At 44.8% G+C, this 18,726-nt stretch overlaps 1 protein-coding gene across 2 annotated transcripts; it reads left to right on the top strand.

Annotated features, from left to right (window-relative positions):
- Positions 1–802: 802 nt before the first annotated feature.
- On the top strand, positions 803–18,471 carry SPMIP5 (sperm microtubule inner protein 5). Of its 2 annotated transcripts, XM_028853430.2 has the most exons (6): positions 803–1,025; positions 2,782–2,847; positions 5,231–5,449; positions 6,159–6,345; positions 6,828–6,925; positions 7,048–18,471. In XM_028853430.2, exons 2-6 carry the CDS (start codon positions 2,793–2,795, stop codon positions 7,191–7,193), a joined length of 705 nt encoding a protein of 234 aa, XP_028709263.1. In that variant the 5' UTR covers positions 803–1,025; positions 2,782–2,792; the 3' UTR covers positions 7,194–18,471. The 2 variants fall into 2 exon arrangements, with proteins under 2 accessions (XP_028709263.1, NP_001180956.1); NM_001194027.2 differs by lacking the exons at positions 803–1,025; positions 6,828–6,925; positions 7,048–18,471 and having other exon boundaries at positions 2,793–2,847; positions 6,159–6,349.
- Positions 18,472–18,726: the final 255 nt, after the last annotated feature.

The raw sequence follows: 18,726 nt of genomic DNA, 5'->3' as shown, positions 1-18,726 counted from the left end.
GCTATACCTTTTATTAAGTTATTCTAACAAGACTAGGTCCTCTGTTTGCTGGGAACCAAGGCCCCATCGATATGCACAGAGCCCCTTTTCTCTAGAAGAAAGTGATCTAGCCAGAAGGAGGGCAGGTAAGCAGAGTGACCACTGCCAATGCCACTACACCCCAGTGAAAGCCACTAAAACATGCAGAAGGCCTGGCCGGGCTCTTGCCCCTGGGCATCCCAGCCCTCACGTGAAACTGGCTGTGTCCAGAGCCTACACCTGAGTCACCCTCCAGCGTTGGCTCTGAAAGCTTCCTGATGGCCCGAGGTATTTCTAAATGGGGTGATAAAAGCGAGGTATAAATGGTGGTAGGCTCCACCAGCCTTCATTTGCAGTTCAATTTTTACACAGGTAGAGGTAGGGAAGGCCGGGAGGTGCCGCAAACAAGCGTGTCCTGGAAGTAGCGCAGCTTCAGCGTCCTTTTCTGTAAAGGGAGCAGCCAGCGCGTGCCCGCTCCCACAAAATCTGGTTCATAGGGCGGACATCTTGGTGGGTTTCAATCCAATGAGAGGAAGTCTGGGTGCCCCACCAAGGGTGATTAGAAAGAAGGATGACTCACCTTCCCCAGGTGCACAGCCACTCTTCTCTGCCTTCACCTGTCTGGGCCACCTGAAAATCTGCCTCTCCTAACAGGAGAAAGTGAGGGAGGGGCTGCCAGGCCCAGGAAGCTCCTGTATTGGAGGCGCCAGGGCCCCCAGGCCTCGCCTCCTCCCGCCCACTGCCGGCCCCGCCCCCCTGTTCCCGCCCACCCGCTTCCCTCGCCAGACCAGCAGGCCCAGCCGCCGCCGGGTCTACACCCGCAAAAACGCCCGCTTTGACCTAGAGCCCTCTGCATACCCTGTCCCTGGCTGGGGCAGCCAAGGCGCGGAGGACAGCTCCGAGGCCAGATGTTTGCTGCGCAGATGCCCGACTTTACACTGGCGGGGCGGGCTGTGCCGGGCGCTGGGGGAAGCGCCCCAGAGTCACTCCGTTCACCCACCTTCCAGGTGGGACCCCGGGAAGAGTGGGGGAGGGGCAGGCTGGCAGCGGTGGGGGCTTTGTGCTCCACGGGGTGAGCGCACAAAGGCCTGGTGGAAGGCAGGGATCCTGGGCGGCCCGGCAGAGGCCAGGTGGGCGCCGGATACAGCCAGCCCCGCCCAGGTGAGCGCTGGGGTGGGATTGGAAGAGGGTGATAGGAGGGGTCCTGCTGGTACTTTCTACCCCCTCCTAGCCCCCCTTCTCAGGGCACCGCCTCTCACCCCACCCTCCTCCCTGCCCACCTCCTCCAGGCAGGCTTTTACCCCAGCTGATGCTTTTGGGCAACATATCCTGTCCGTGGGAGTTTAGAGGTCACCTGTTCACACCCCCTTTCACTCTGGAACCCTGAAACAGTTACCTCACCTCTCTGTGCCTTATTTTTCTCATTTATAAAATGGAGGTTCCAACAGGAACTCATTCTTAGGGAAGCTGTGGGGATTAAAGGAGAATGCGGTTCTGCTGCAACTGCATGGGCATAGCCCGTGTTCCCTGTCTGTTGCCTTTTAAAATCGGGAAATGGGTATAATATAGCATTTATATCATGGGGCTGTTGAGAGGACTGAACAAGCGTAGAAAGCTTTCAGAAAAGTAAGCAGGTGGTCAGTATGGGTGGGACATGGTCTCACAGCCAGGTCTGTCTGACTCCAGGCTCAGTGCTTCCTCCCAGGAGCCAGGTACGTGATGCCGTTAGACCGGCCTAGACGTGGCACAGTCCTCACTGCTGTCAGCCTGGCAGGGGCTGAACTGTCTTAACCATCCCCATCAGTGCCGACTAAGCCATGACTGTGGCCCTCCCCTCTACCCTGAATCCTCTTCTTCCAGCCTCAAGGGCATTGCTTTACAGAGACGAACTGGCTCAGCAGTCAGGACTTGGCAAGGCCTCAGCCCACTTGGGGGGAATGACCAGCGATGCCCAAAGAGGGAAGGTGTCTTATTGCAGAAACAGCATTCACATAAACTGATGTTTCAGTGGAGCCCGCTGAAGCAGAGGGTGGCCTCTGCTTACCCTCCTTGGACTCCATGTCTGCCTTTTGGGACTTCCTGATTCCTTCGAGCCAGAACTCCTTCTCCCTTGTGCGTGCGTGCGTGCGTGCATGTGTGTGTGTGTGTGTGTGTGTGCCGGAGAATGCGGGGGGGGCCCTGTGCATTGCAGGATGTTCAGTAGCATCCCATCCCCCACTTCTGACAGCCAAATATGCCTCTGGACATTGTCAGATGTTCCAGGGGTGATGGTGGGGGCTGGCAACTATCACCACTGCAACCTGATTTCACCTGGATCAAGAAGGGGGTCTGGGGGTGTGTGGGCCTCATCTCTCTCCTCCCCTGAGGTTCGTGAACCTCACACAGGGGCTTCTGGGCTTGCTCAGCTTTGCATTTCCAGCCTGTATCATGTTTCACAGCCATAGTATGAGTCTAGTTCACAATTATTGGATGGCTGGAGGTTGGATGGAGGGGAGGGTGCTTCCGGGGAGAGGAGACGCTGGGAGGTGTGATCTACAGACTGTTATCCAAGTTAACAGAAAAGGTGATGGGCCCTTGGTCATAGGTCATTGGTTTATGACTGAAGCCAGCTATGTCACTGCCTTTGGGTAAGATGGTGCCTCTCAGGCCTAACCCCTGGCAGTCATTCTTCCACTTCCAAGAGCTTGTGCACACTCCATAGTAATTCCTTAAGGTAGTGACTTTTGATGAGATCATTTCATTCCCTCTTCCCTCCACTAACAGAGAGCGAAATCATGGAGCCTTCCAAGACCTTCATGAGAAATCTGCCAATCACACCAGGCTACAGCGGTAAGTGTGGATGTGCCCTGCAGCTGTGCCCGGCAGGGGAACCTGTGTCCTGGTCTCTGTCCCTGCCTTGACCCACTGTCTGTGTCTGTGCAGCCAACTGGACCAGTCTAGGCGTTCTAGCTTTTGAGACATGCATTGAGAGCATTCCATCGCTGAAGATGGCTGATGGCTGGGTTCTGAGAGGCAGAACTTAGACCACATGTCCCAGAACATGGCCTGGTATGCAGAGGAAGCACTTAATGCCTGTTGAAAGAATCTGGACCAGGATAGACACAATGTGATGAGGATAGACACACGAATAAGTAGAGGCCCTGTCCTCCCCAAGTTTTCTCAAGTCCTCCACAAAGGTTATCCTTGTGCTCCCATCCTTTCCTGCATCCCCTAAAGGAAGGCTGACCAACAGCCCTGGTCTACCTGGAACTGCCTTTGTCCTGGGACTGCCTGGGACTTTCCTTAACACTGAAAATCTTGCATTTGGGAAACTCCTCAGTCCTTGGCAAACCAGGACAATTGGTTGCCCTACCTAGAGGCTATTCCTCCTCAGGCTTCTGGGCTACTGAGAACTTACTAAGTCATATCCCTGTGGGTGACAAACCCAGTGGTCCCCACAGACCCTTGGCTCTCCCATACAGCCGTTCTCAGGAGGAGTGGTGCTAGGGGGATATTCCAAGGTTGCCCAGCCTCACCCCGGTCCTAACAGCTGGTTGAGAATGGGCTTTGGGTTCTGACAAGCTGAGGTTCGAATCTGTTTGGCCACTGTCAATGAGACTGTTAAGTAACTTGCCTCTCTGTGGTAAGTACAACATTCTATAAAATGGATGTATTAGTTTTCTAGGACCACTGCAACAAATTGCCACAAACTAGGTGGTTTAAAGCAATGGAAATGCATTCCCTCACAGTTCTGAGGCCAAATGTCTGAAATTGAGGTGCCCGCAGGGCCATGCTCTTTCTGAAGGCGCTAGGGAAGGATCCCACCTTTGCTTCTTCCAGCTTCTGGTGGCCCCAGTGTTCTTGGCTTGTGGCAGCATCTCTCCAGTCACTTCATCCTCACATGGCATTTCCCCCTGTGTCTCAAGTCTCCCTCTTCTTTCAGGTGTAAGGACATCAGTCATTGGATTTAGGACCCACCCTAAATCTGGGATGATCTCATTTCTAGACCCTTAATTACATCTGAGAAGTCCCTATTTGTAGATAAGAGCACTTTCACAGGTACCAGGGGTTAGGATTTGGATATATCTATTTGGAGGATACAGTTCAACCCACTACATGAGATACCATAAGATTGTTGTGAGGATTAAAGGAGCCAGCATACATAACCTATTTTAAATGTCTTGGTCCTTAGCGAGACTCGATAAAGGTAGCTTGTATGCTTATGTGTGTGCATATATGCACTAATATAAAACCTAGGCAGATCAAAGTAGGCCCTGATGGCAGGGAAACCACTGTGGCAAGGCCCCTAGGGTCTTCCTGATATTAGGATATCTTTTAATCGTCCAAGGGTTGGGGAGACTGGGCAATGTGTGGAAGGCTTCCAACACTGTCAAGATTAGTAATTAGATTCTTCCAGAGGGGGTTATTGTAGGGCTCAGGGGGTGAGGATTGCTACTTTCAACTCCGAAGTCAGGTTTTGTTTTCCTGGAGACCATGGCAAGAATGTTGGGCTTCCATAAGGAGAGAGATTTATTTATTTATTTTGCAGTTTAAAACCAAGTTCTTAACCAGTTTTCCTCATTTGTTCTGCAAAAAAAAAAAAATTGTTTTATTGTGACAATGTTATAGTACTTAGGATTCAGCCTCCAGTTTAAGTAAATAGTTGTGTTTTACCCATACTAATTGTAATGATTATATGTTACTTGGTGGGAAATGGTGAAAATTTGTGCTAGGAGTGGGTCTTGCAGATAATGAATTTACCTTTTTGTGTAATAGGGCTCTGCTCTTAATAAGCCTGCAATTTCCTGATGGTCTGGCAAGAAAGATCCCAAATTGCATTTGGGAAGTGTCGAGGAAAATAAGCTTTCTCTCTAAAAAGATGAATAATTTCAATTACTCCTTAGACTATCATTTTGGCCCATTAAATGCTTTCCCCATTTTCCATCAGGCTGACATCAGGGGCTTTGCTATTCAAAGAGTATTACTGTCACCGCCTTTGTTGAAATGGGCCTTCCCTCCCCAGCTCCAAGGTCATTTTTTGTGACCTTGGGAGGGCCCAGTCACAGTGGAAACAACAGCACTGTTTGTATTAATGGCCTTTGGAAAAACGTAGTGCTGTTGGCTGAGGAAGAAATGCCAAAGGGTGGGCTGAAATGCTGGGGAGTTTAGGCGGGCTCTGAATTTCTTGCTGGCCAGTCTTGCTGAAGGCCGTGATTCCATTCGGCTCTTGCAGGCTTCATACCATTCCTCAGCTGCCAAGGAACGTCCAGGGAGGATGACATGAACCACTGTGTGAAAACCTTCCAGGAGAAAACACAGCACTATAAAGACCAGTTGCGGGAATTTTGCTGTGCAGTGGCCACTGCCCCAAAACTGAAGCCTGTCAACTCCGAGGAGATGGTCCTGCGGGCCCTGCACCAGTACAATCAGCAGCACCACCCCCTGCTCCTGGGTAGCAGTGTCCTGAAACCACTTCCCCTTACCCCTGGTCACCCATGTAGATTCTCACAGGCCAGCTGAGCTGCCCCAGAGTACCCAGAATCCCACACAGTTCCAAATCCCAGGGGTCAGTGCCAAACGCAAAGGCTCCATTTCTTAAAATGAGAAAGATACATTTCTTTTTCTTTTTCTTTTATTTTCTTTCTTTCCTTTCATTCCTTTCCTTCTTTTATTTTCTCTTCTCTTCTCTTCTTTTCTTTCTTTTCTTTCTTTCTGACGGAGTCTCACTCTGTTGCCCAGGCTGGAGTGCAGTGGTGCAATCTCAGCTCACTGCAACCTCTGCCTCCCAGGTTCAAGCGATTCTCCCACCTCAGCCTCCCAAGTAGCTGGGACTACAGGTGCGCGCCACCATGCCCGGCTACTTTTTGCATTTTTAGTAGAGACAGGGTTTCACCATGTTGCCGAGAGTGGTCTCGATCTCCTGACCTCAGGTGATCTGCCCACCTCGGCCTCCCAAAGGGCTGGGATTACAGGCATGAGTCACAGTGCCTGGCCAGAAACAAACATTTCTAGGGGACAGAGCACAGTCCTGGTTATGGAAGAGGGTGCTGGTCTGAGAACTAGGAGACCCTAGGCAAGTCACAAGTTTTCAGGCCTCAGCTTCTGGATCAGTGGATAACATTTTTTAGTTGCTTTCTCTGTGCCATGGTATCTTTTCACAGAATGCAAATACGTAAAGAAACCTCTCCAGGAGCCTCCAATCCCTGGCTGGGCAGGCTACCTGCCGAGAGCCAGGGTCACTGAATTTGGCTGTGGCACGAGATATACTGTCATGGCCAAAAACTGCTACAAGGATTTCCTGGACATCACAGAGAGGGCCAAGAAAGCACATCTGAAACCATATGAAGAGTGAGTCTGGCTTGGGTCGGCACCCTAGGCACAAGATCAAAGGGAGAAGTGCAAACCCAGGACGGGGGTTTACCAGATGTCCCTATCCCAGCACTAGGACGATTTGTGTGTGATTTGTCTTAGAAAAGGTGCCTCATTTGTAGTTTCAGGGCTTCCCCAGTAGGCAGCTGCCCCCTGCTTCTGACCTGCGCTCAGCATTTTCCAGCAGCTCTACCTGTGTTCTTTGCTGGTTTGCAGGGAGGGGCTGGGAGTAAAAACCAGCAGGGCTACCATCCTGGCAGTGGCTTATGGCCCAAGGGTGCTGAGTGGCCTCAGTTTTCTCTTCTGCAAAATGAGGAGGATGATCTTTCCCTTTAGAATAAATTGTAAGGAAATAAACATACCATGTTCATATATTTACTCTTATATATTGTATTTATATTTATTCTTATTCTATTCTGAAGGAAAGGTCCATAACTTCGTGACTTCTGTTCTTGTTTTAGAATATACGGAGTTAGCTCCACAAAAACTTCTGCTCCTTCTCCAAAAGTTTTGCAGCATGAAGAGCTGCTGCCAAAATATCCCGATTTTTCTATTCCAGGTGAGGAGGGCTGTCTCCTTCCTTCCTACTAATGTTTCAAAAAGGGGATGAAATGTGTGCAGTGGCCTTTCTGCTTAGCTGGGCCAGTTGCCTTCAACTCACACGGATGATTTCTCTCCTAGATGAAAGCTGCCCTGCCCTTGGAAGGCCCCTGAGAGAGGACCCCAGAACTCCGTTGACATGTGGCTGTGCTCAGAGGCCAAGTATACCATGCAGTGGGAAGATTTACCTAGAGCCACTGTCCTCCGCAAAGTATGCAGAAGGCTAGAAGCGCAGCGTCTCCCAGGGAGAGGTGAACTTTAAGTGGGGCTTCCGAAACCTGCCGTTCTCGTGTTGGCATCATGCCCAATGAGCAATAAAGAAATTTAATAACAAGAAGTTTTTAACTGCCGCCTGCATCCTGAGTGGTTGACAGTCGCATGTCATTAATGATAAAGACCTTTTTTTTTTTTTTTTGTCATGTGAGTATAAAGAGGCTGCTTCTCCGCATGCTGAAGTTTCTTGTGCGGCTTTTCTCCAGGTTATGTTGACCATGAGCTAGGGTTCCTAACCCCCGAGGTAACACTGCAGCCAGGCCAGGATCTTCACTGAAGACCTAGCCCAACCCTCTAACCAAACGGTCTCTGGGTCCTGGCATGTTACTGACAGCGACACAGATGCCACGCCCACCCCAGCCCTGGTTTTCCAGAATCCCGGTCCCCAGAAGGGTCCAGTTAGCAGATATCAGCTATATTGGTGTGATAGGGCTGCCTCCACAAAGTCCCACAAACTGAGTGGCTTAAGACAACAGAAATTTATTGTCTCACAGTTCTGGGGGCGGGAAGTCCAAAACTGGGGTGTTAGCAGGCCCCTGCTCCCTCTGAAACCCATGGGGGAATCCTTCCTTACCTATTCTTAGCTTGCTGTGTTTTGCAGCCATGTTGGCATTTCTTGCTACTAACTCCAGGCCCCCTGGGTGCCTCTCTGCCTTCACACGGCCATCTTCTTACAAAGGACATCAGTCGCACTGGATCGGGAGCATGCCCTACTCCACTGTGACCTCATTGTAACTCATTACACCTGCAATGACTCTAGTTCCAAATGAGTCACATAAAGTACGGGGACTAGGACTTTCACACGGTTTTTTTTTTTTTTTTTTTGAGGGACATAGTTCAAGCTGTAACACTGGATAACATGCTCTTGCCACTAGCAGGCACCCTGACCTCCCTCAGCAACCATCCGCATGCAGAAGAAACAAAAAAACAGCTCCTGGGACAATGAGACCGTTGTCATCCGCTCAGAAACATGCAGAGTCACACAAGGCAGCAAGCTGGGTCTGGGTCTGGAAGATTTTTTCCAAGGCAAGAATTTTCACCTGGACATCCTGGGCTACCATGATTCCATGGGTAGAAGTCAGAAGGTCAGAGAACTTTGATGAGAAAAAAAGTTACATCATTGTTTTCACTAACTTCCAGGCGAAATTTAGTATTTCCTTCCTTGATGAATGTAAGCCACGAACCACTGCAGGACCCGTCACCTTAGCCTGAGAGCAATCACGGATGTTTTTGTATCACGTGGCTCTGGCTGCAAACAGCTTGAATGATGTTAAAGCTCATCTCTTTATAATCATGGTGGTTAATTATAGTGGCTATATCTACTCTCTCACATACTGTTATTCAATATAAGAATAAAGAAACAAATGGCTGTTTTATAAATTTGTTCTTTTTAATATTTTGATAATATTTCAATATTGTTTCCCTTGTAATCTTATGTATTTTGCTTTAAACATTTGGAAATCTTGTTCTGACAAGAGGCCCATGGATTTCATTAGACAGCCGTGGGTCCCCACCACAGGCCTGGTTAAGAACCTTTGTCTAGAAAAACAACCAGGAATGTGTGTAAAGGGAGATGGTCACACAAAACCAGATAACGGCACCTTCCCCACAGGGTTCCGGATTATGGTACATTTCATTATTTTTTAATGATATGATGGAAAAATGGTGTTGTATAAAAATACCTAGGATCCCTTAGGCAGGTCATAAAACTGTACAATAACAGCAGACCTGTGTGTGTTACTCATACACACAAACTCATACACTCTATAATCCTGCTTTTTGTTTTTAAAAAAGGGTGGGGGCGTGGGTACTAACCTATAATGCTAGCAGTGGTCATTTGGATGATGGTCCTATTGGTTATTTTTATTTGTTTATTTATGCTTTTTTCAGTTTTCCATAGACAATAGGTATTGTTTTTATAAGCAAGAAAAAAGTCATTAAAAATATCCCTATTTGTATTAAAAGATATTTTAATATTTTAGAGATTAAATGTTTAAAGAAAGGTCAGGTGCAGTGGTTCACGCCTGTAATCTCAGCACTTTGGGCGGCTGAGGCGGGTGGATCACCTGAGGTCAGGAGTTTGAGACCAGCCTGGCCAACATGGTGAAACCCCATCTCTACTAAAACTACAAAAATTAGCCAGGCGTTGTGGCACATGCCTGTAATCCCAGCAACTCAGGAGGCTGAGGTGGGAGGATCACTTGAACTGGGTAGGCAGAGATTACAGTGAGCCAAGATCACACCACTGCACTCCAGCCTGAGCAAAAGAGTGAGACTCCGTCTCAAAAAAAAAAAAAAAAAAAAAAAAAAAAAAAAAAAAAAAAAAGGTGTTTAAAGGAAAAAAGCCACATCTCAATAGAAGGCAGCTGGCATTCCCTTCCAAGGGCTGAGGCAAAACTCAGTGAACTGTCGGGATTTTTTCCCAGTGTTCTGAAAACGCTGGAAGAGTTAAAACCCACAATCTTGTAAAGGAAAGGTGGAGCTAGATCTCCCCACTGCCAGGACTCGGGGGTGGCCCAGCCTGCTGCATCTGTGCTGGCCTCTCAGGAATGAGAGACAGGAATGGATAGCTGCCTGGCCCCTTCTCCCAGTTCGCAGATAGCTCCTAGGGCCTCAAGGTTATTGGGGGTCTTTGCCCATGAAATTAACGGGGTGTGAGGACTGAAATGACCCCTTGCAACTGCCCATATCTTACTCCCATCCATGGGATCTTATGGTGCATCCATATTTAAGTCACTGACTAATTCATTTTGCACCAATTTTAAAAAATGGCTTGAGCTGTAAAACTGAAACAAAACCAGAAAAAACAACCCAGTGATAGAGGTAACAAAATTGAATAAAGGCAATTTAAACAATTCTTTAACAGTATCTAATTATTCTACAACTTCGTGATTAAGATCACCGAGTTCAATGTGCAAATCTGTAACTCCCTTTGTTTAAGCAGTTCCGCATTGCAAATCTTTTCCTTAATCTTTATCCTTTCTGTTTCTCCCTAGCCTATAATTTCTAGAGTGTCGTCTGTTGGCGGGGGAGGTAGAGAGGTGCTTTTACTGCTCAGCAAATTATCATTATTAGCACAAGCTGCATTTGTAATGAGCTCATTCTTGCCACTAAAAACAATTTTCATTACCTGATAAGAAAATTCCTTGGGCCAACTTGGGCCTTTTGTTGGGAGAGTTTGACCTGCATGGCAATCAAGTGCTCCTTTGGGGTCACCTCTTCCTCTCTTCCTTTTTCTGTGCAAGAATTGACAGTTCTCTCTCTTTTTTTTTTTTTTGAGAGGGAGTCTCGCTCTGTGCCCCAGGCTGGAGTGCAGTGGCACAATCTTGGCTCACTGCAACCTCTGCCTCCTGGGTTCACGCCATTCTCCTGCCTCAGCCTCCCAAGTAGCTGGGACTACAGGCTCCTGCCACCACGCCCAGCTAATTTTTTGTATTTTTAGTAGAGATGGGGTTTCACCGTGTTAGCCAGGACGGTCTCAATCTCCTGACCTCGTGATCCGCCCGTCTCGGCCTCCCAAAGTGCTGGGATTACAGGCTTGAGCCACTGCGCCCGGCCAGGACTTCTTTCATATTGACCTTGGAGAATCTGATTACAATATGTTTTGGGGATGGGCATCTTATGTAGTATCTCACAGGGATTCTCTGAATTTCTTGAATTCGCATGTAAACCTCTCTAGCAAGATTAGGAAATTTTTCATGGACTGTATCCTCAAATGTATTTTTTAAGTTGCTTGCTCTCTTTCAGAAATGCCAGTGAGTCCTAGGCTTGGTCTCTTTACACAATCGCATATTTCTTGGAGATTTTGTTCATTTTTTAAAATTCTTTTTTCCTCATTTTTTTCTGCCTGCATTGCTTTGAAGGAGTGGTCTTCAAGTTCTTAGATTCCTTCTTCAGGTTGGTCTATTCCAATTGCTGTTAATGCTTCCAATTGTATTATGAAATTCTTGTAGTAAATTTTCTATTTCCAGAAGTTCAGTTTGGTTCTTTCTTAAAATGGCAATGTCATCTTTCAACTCTTGGATCATTTTATTATTTTCCTTGGATTGGGTTTCAACCTTCTCTTGTGTCTCATTGAGCTTCCTTGCCATCCAGATTCTGAATTCTATGTTTGACATTTCAGCCATTTCAGTCTGGTTAAGAACCATTGCTGGGGAGCTGGTGTGATCATTTGGAGGTAAGAAAACACTCTGGTTTTTAGAGTTGCCAGAGTTCTTGCACTGGTTCTTTCTGTGGGGGCTAATGTACCTTTATCCTTTGAAGTTGCTGTCTTTTGGATGGGGCTTTTTGTTTTCATGTTCTTTGTTGCCCTTGAGGGTTTGACTGTGGTACAGGTTGGGTATAGTTGAGTGTTTGTTCTGGATGCTTTCAGAGGGCCAATACTCAGCTTGACACTCCTAGGCTGCATGCTTTAACCCTGGGGGGCTGGGACTGGGCCCATAGCTTTTTCCTCTGGCCCCTTGAAGTGAAGCACCAGCTGCTCTAAGGGAACCAAGGTGCTCCCAGACTGCTGGCAACAGTACTCTATTGGATGCTGTGGGCTAAAGTGGTCCAGGAGGGCAGCAGGGTAAAAGGACTCTGGTGGGGGGTAGCACAAGGGCTGCAGGTGAAAGCATTATGGTGGTGGTCACTGGCAAAAGTGCTTCAGTGGGGCAGCTGAGGCTGCCCTGTGAGCCAGCACAGATCAGACTCACCCCAGTTTGTTGGAAAAGACAGCTTTGCTCTTTCCAGGTCCAGCAGCTAACAAAGGTCAAAGCCACCAAAGGAATATAGAGAGCCTTGGGGGATAGGTGTCTGTGGCCGTGTTCCATTGGAGCTGACCCTGCACGAAACCACCTGGGCTCCCTGCACGTTCAAGCTCTGTTTCCGCCCCCTCTCTGGGCAGCTCCCCCTGCCGACTCAATTGTCTGTGGGTGTCATGATGTTTTCTGCCACTAGGATCCTGGAGGTCCGTGCTGGGAGTAGGCTGCTCTGCATTTCCTTCTCTCACCCGTTCCTTAGGAGCCCTTCAGAGCCAGGAATGAGTCCTGGTGCTCCACAACCCCATGCAGGGTTCCCAGCTTCCTCCCCCTTCAGCCCCAGTGTCTGCATCGTCTTTATCCACTCTCAGTGCATTCTCTCCGAAGACCTGTTCAGAGTATGCTGGTCTACCTGATGATCTGATCTCTTCCTGGCTGCACCTAGATAGCCATGTGGTCCCAAGTGCCATATTTGTTTCCTTCTTACAAAAGAACTTGAAGAAAACGTGATAAAACATTCACCTTTGCTAATTACAGTGGTTATAGTGGTGTTTGGCAATGTTATTTTGTGTTATTTTAATTTTTTATACACATTTTAGAGGAGAGAGAAAAAAAGAGAAAGATTTTGACTGATTGGTTCTAGGGAAGCTGAAAATTCAGAATACATAAAGAAAAGGACCAGCCGAGAGGGTTGCCCACGAGCCTAGATGGATGAGGTCTACAGTATTTTGGGATTCAGGACCTGTGGCTGGTGAAAGGTGATTTAGTGGGTTTCTATGGCTGAGCCTTTCTAAGATGGCCCCACATCTGTATTTGGATTTACATCCTGATTTCGCTGCCACTGCTCCCCAGATACATAGCAAGAGCCTCCCTCCTCTTTCTCTTGAGGACCTATGTCTGTCACATCAAAACCCTCCATTCTCAGTTTCTGACAGTCTTGCCACTTGTCCCTAGTGTCATACTATCATCCCTATACCAAATGGCACTACTGGTAAGGACCAAAGCCAGGACCCGGGCAGCATCCTGCGGGAGCCAGCCAAGACTACAGTTGTGTAGACGTCTTTATTTCACAGTATTAACCTGCCCAGGAACAAACCACATAATTCCATGGAGATCTTAACTGAATCAAGATGTTAACAGTAACAAAGGTGCAATAAAAAGCCCTTCATTGAGAATCAGGCATCTTCCTCCTGTCTTCCCAGCCTCCACAGGGAGAAAAAAAATGAATACTTTACAAAGCTATTTCATAAAATGTTATGTTAAATGAACAACAAATTACTTTTTCTTTTACTAGCTTTTAATGCTAATAGTGCCATTTATTCCTGACCTTCAGAAATATGAGATATTTTAAATGACAACATAAAAAGGGTTCTTATTTGAAAACCCAGGCTACTTTAGACTGCATATTATTACTTATAAGTATAGCATGTGCCGGCATCATTCATTTCAGCATCCCATTGATATCTAACTGGTATATATTTCAGTTGACATTTATTGTTCTCCTGCATACGTGTCAAATTCCTTAATGCTGACTCTGACAAAGGCAGAGCACTTGGTATATATAAATTACATTTGCTACCATATAATCAGTGTTATCTATTAGAATGCTATTTGTGACAAATCATATTCAAAATAAAAATTGAATTGATTTTTCTGTTATTTTAATATTGTGCCGCTCACAGCAAGCCTTTGATTGAATCTTAAACACTTTAATGCTCTATTTTTGTTTGAGGCAGATCAGAAATGGGGTTTGTACTATTCACAAAGCTAAAACAATTTGTAACACAACAAAATCAAATTTCAAAAAGCATTTTTATTTTCAAGCCAAGGGAATAAATTTGGTAAAGCTCTCATTACAGGGCCCACAACTTAACGACGAAAGCCACGCACACACGTTTAATTTCTATGCATCCATTTTCATCTAAATTAGATTTTAACTTTAATGCAGGGTATGAAAAGCCTCTACAATTCCTTTGTTTCTACCTTTCCTTTCAAGCAATTGCAGGCTTTCTCCCGGTGAATACAAGCTACACATCATTCTTTGTCCCCCTCCCTCTTGCCAGTTGGTCTGGGCTACCTTCTCTGTGTTCTGGATACAGAGGATCTCTGTTTCTGAGCTGCTCTGAGGGGGTGTCTCTCAAGGAGTGCCTGCTTCACTCATATTGCTTACAAAATAAATCACACAGCCAGGTGCGGTGGTTCACGCCTATAATCCCAGCACTTTGGGAGGCCGAGACGGGCGGATCACAAGGTCAGGAGATCGAGACCATCCTGGCTAACACGGTGAAACCCCGTCTCTACTAAAAAATACAAAAAACTAGCCGGGCGAGGTGGCGGGCACCTGTAGTCCCAGCTACTTGGGAGGCTGAGGCAGGAGAATGGCGTAAACCCGGGAGGCGGAACTTGCAGTGAGCTGAGATCATGCCACTGCACTCCAGCCTGGGCGACAGAGGGAGACTCCGTCTCAAAAAAAAAAAAAAAAAAAAGAGAAAGAAGAAGTCCTAAAGGCAGCTAGAGAGAAGGGGCAGGTCATTTATAAAGGGAATTCCATCAGGCTAACAGTGGAGCTTTTAGCAGAAACCTTATACTCCAGAAGAGACTGGGGGCCAATTTTCAGCATTCTTAAAGAAAAGAAATTCCAACCAAGAATTTCATATCCTTCCAAATTAAGCTTCATAAGAAAAGGAGAAATAAAATCTTTTTCAGAGAAGCAAATTCTAAGGGAATTTGTTACCACTACCTGCCTTATAAGAGGTTCTAAAGGGAGTGCTAAACATAGAAATGAAAGAACAATACCTGCCATCACAAAAACACATTTCAGTACAAGGTCCATTGACACTACAAACCAACTATACAATCAAGTCTGCCTAACAACCTGCTAACAACACAATGACAGGATCAAATCCTCACATAGCAATATGGGTTTTAAATGTAAATGGGTTAGATGCCCCACTTAAAAGGCATAGAGTTGGTGGCTCACGCCTGTAATCCCAGCACTTTGGGAGGCCGAGGCGGGCAGATCACAAGGTCAGGAGATCGAGACCATCCTGGCTAACACGGTGAAATCCCATCTCTACTACAAATACAAAAAATTAGCCAGGAGTGGTGGCGGGCGCCTGTAGTCCCAGCTATTCAGGAAGCTGAGGCAGGAGAATCCCTTGAACCCAGGAGGCAGAAGTTGCAGTGAGTTGAGATCGCGCCACTGCACTCCAGCCTGGGTGACAGAGCGAGACGTTGTCTCAAAAAAAAAAAAAAAAAAAAAGAAAAGAAAAGAAAAAAGAAATAGAATGTCAAATTGGATAAAGAAGCAAGACCCAACAACTGTCTTCAAGAAACCCATCTTACAAGTAATGATACCAATGACACCCACAGGCTCAAAGTGACGGGATGGACAAGGAGCTATCAGGCAAACTGAAAACAAAAAAGAGCAGGGGAGTTGCTATTCTTATATCAAATAAAATAGGTTTTAAACCAACAATGATCAAAAAGGACAAAGAAGGGCATTACATAATGATAAATGGTTCGATTTGATAAGAAGACTTAACTATCCTAAATATATACGCACCCAACATTGAAGCACCCAGATTCATTTTTAAAGAAGTTCTTAGAGGTCTACAAAGAGATTTAGAGAACCACACAAGTCAAGTGGGAGACTTCGACATCCCACTGACAACGTTAGACAGATCATCAAGGCAGAAATCTAATAAAGATATTCTAGACTTAAACTCAACACGACCAAATAGACCTAATAGACATCTATAGAACACCCTACCTGACAACAGGATATACACTCTTCTCATCAGCACATGGCACATATTCTAAGATTGAGCACATGCTCAGCCATAAAGCAAGCCTCAACTAATTTTAAAAAAATAACAACCACACTCTCAGACCACAGTGCAATGAAAATACTAATCAATACCAAGAAGATCCCTTAGAACCATAGAATTACATGGAAGTTAAACTGCACCTGAATGATTTCTGGGTAAAAAATTAAACTAAGGCAGAAAAAAAATCATTTGAAATTAATGAAAACAGAGGCACAGCACACCAGAATTTTTGGGACATAGCTAAAGCAGTGTTAAGAGGAAAGTTTATAGCACTAAATGACTAAATCAAGAAGTTAGAAAGAACTCAAATTAACAAACTAATGCCATAACTAGAGGAACAAAAGCAAACCAACTCCAAAGCTCCCAGAAGAAAATAACCAAAATCAGAGCTGAACTGATCAAAACTGAGATGCAAAAATCTACACAACAAATCAACAAAACCGAAAGTTGGTTCTTTGAAAGCATAAACAAGATCAATAGACTGCTAACTAGATTAATAAAGAAAAAAGGGGAAAGATCCAAATAAACACAATCAGAAGTGACAAAAGTAACATTACAAATGGCCTTACAGAAATAAAAAAAAATCCTTAGAGACTATTATGAACATCTCTATGCATACAAAGTAGAAAACCTAGAAGAATGGATACATTTCTGGACACACACGGGCTCCCAAGATTGAAACAGGACGAAATTGAAATCTTGAATAGACCAATAATAAGTTCTGCAATTGAATCATTAATAAAAAAATCTACCAACCTATAAAAGCCCAGGACCATATGAATTCACAGACAAATTCTACCAGATGTACAAAGAAGAGCTAATCCTTCTGAAATTATTCCAAAAAATAAAGGAGAGACCTCCCTAACTCATTCTATAAAGCCAGCATCATTCTGATACAAAAATCTGGCAGAGTCACAGTGAAAAAAGAAAACATCAGGCCAATATCCCTGATGAATATACACACAAAAATCTTCAACAAGATACTACCAAACTGAATCCAGCAGCACATCAAAAAGTTAACTGACCATGACCGAGTAGGCTTTATTCATGGTATGCAAGGTTAGCTCAACACATGTAAACCAATAAATGTGATTCACCCACATAAACAGAATTAAAAACAAAAACCACATGATCATGTCAATAGACAGAGAAAAAATCTTTTGATACAATTCAACATCCCTTCATGTTAAAAATGCTCAACAAAGTAGGCATCGAGGAAACATACCTCAAAATAACAAGAGCCACCTATGACAAACCCACAGCCAACATCATACTGAATGGGCAAAAAGCTGGAAGCATTTCTTTTGAGAACTGGAAAAAGCCAAGGATGCCCTCTCTCACCACTCCTATTCAATTATTACTGGAAGTCCTAGTCAGAGCAATCAGGCAAGAGAAAGAAGTAAAGGGCATACAAATAAGAAGAGAAGCCAATCTCTTTTTACAGACAATATGATTCTATACCTAGAAAATCCCATAAACCCTGCCAAAAGGCTCCTATAACTGATAAACAACTTCAATGTCTGAAAATCAGTAGCATTTCTATACATCGATAACACTCATGTTGACAGCCAAATCAAGACTATAATCTCATTTACAATAACCAGAAAAAGAATAAAGTTATGAGGAATACAGCTAACTAAGGAGGTGAAAGATCTCTACAACGAGAATTACAAAACATTGCTGAAAGAAATAAGAGATGACACAAACAGAAAAATATTCCATGTTTATGGATAGGATGAATTGATATTGTTAAAGTGGTCATTCTGTCCAAAGCAATTTATAATACAGTGCTATTCCTATCAAACTATCAGTGTCATTTTTCAAAGAATTAGAAAACAATGATTCTAAAATTTATATGGAACCGAAAAAGGGCCTAAATAGCCAAAGCAATCTTAGGCAAAAAGAAAAAAGCTGGAGGCATTACACTACCTGACTTCAAACCATACTACAAGGCTACAGTAACCAAAACAGCATGGTACTGGTACAAAAACATACATATAGACCAATGGAAAAGATGGAGAACCCAGAAATAAAGCCACACACCTACAACCACCTTGATCTCAACAATTGACAACAAGCAGTAGGGAAAGAACTCCCTACTCAATAAATGGTGCTGGGATAACTGGCTAGCCATAGGCAGAAGATTGAAACTGGACACCTTTTTTTCAGCATATAAAAAAATTAGCTCAAGATGGATTAAAGACTTAAATGTAAGATCTAAAATTTAAAAAAAAAAACTTTAGAAGAAATCCTATGAAATTCATTCTGGGCATTGGCCTTGGCAAAGAATTTATGACTAAGTACCTAAAAACATTTTCAACAAAAACAAAAATTGACAAGTGGATAACTTAAAGAGCTTCTGTACAGTAAAAGAAATTGTCATGAGAGTAAACAGACAACCTATGGAATGGGAGAAAATATTCACAAACTATGTATCTGACAAAGGTCTAATATTCAGAATCTATAAGTAACTTAAACAATTCAACAAACAAAAACCAAATAACCTCATTTAAAAAATGGGCAAAGGACATGAACAGACACTTCTCAAAAGAAGATATATATGTGGCCAACAAATACATGAGAAAATGCTCACCATCACTAATCATTAGAGAAATGCAAATAAAAACCAGTCAAATACCATCTCACACCAGTCAGAATGGCTATTATTAAAAAGTCAAAAAACAACAAATGTTGGTGAGGTTGTGGAGAAAAGGAACACTTATACACTGCTAGTAGGAATGTAAGTTAGTTCAGCCACTGTGGAAAGCGGTGTGTAGCTTCCTCTAAGAACTTAAAACATAATTACCATTTGACCCAGCACTCCTACTATTTGGTATGTATCCCCCCCAAAACAATAAATCATTTTACCAAAAAGACACATGCACTGATATGTTCATCACAGCACTATTCACAATAGC

Source organism: Macaca mulatta, chromosome 9 (assembly GCF_049350105.2).
Source record: "Macaca mulatta isolate MMU2019108-1 chromosome 9, T2T-MMU8v2.0, whole genome shotgun sequence".
NCBI lineage: Eukaryota > Metazoa > Chordata > Mammalia > Primates > Cercopithecidae > Macaca > Macaca mulatta.
The sequence above is the reverse complement of the archived record's forward strand: the minus strand, read 5'-3'. Positions and strand labels throughout refer to the sequence as shown.

Bases quoted from the DNA above. Each gene is read 5' to 3' on its own strand.
- SPMIP5 (XM_028853430.2), top strand. From the start codon at position 2,793: ATGGAGCCTTCCAAGACCTTCATGAGAAATCTGCCAATCACACCAGGC. The intron at 6,346-6,827 runs GTGAGTCTGGCT...TTCTTGTTTTAG, and splicing joins CATCTGAAACCATATGAAGA to AATATACGGAGTTAGCTCCA. The intron at 6,926-7,047 runs GTGAGGAGGGCT...TTTCTCTCCTAG, and splicing joins TCCCGATTTTTCTATTCCAG to ATGAAAGCTGCCCTGCCCTT.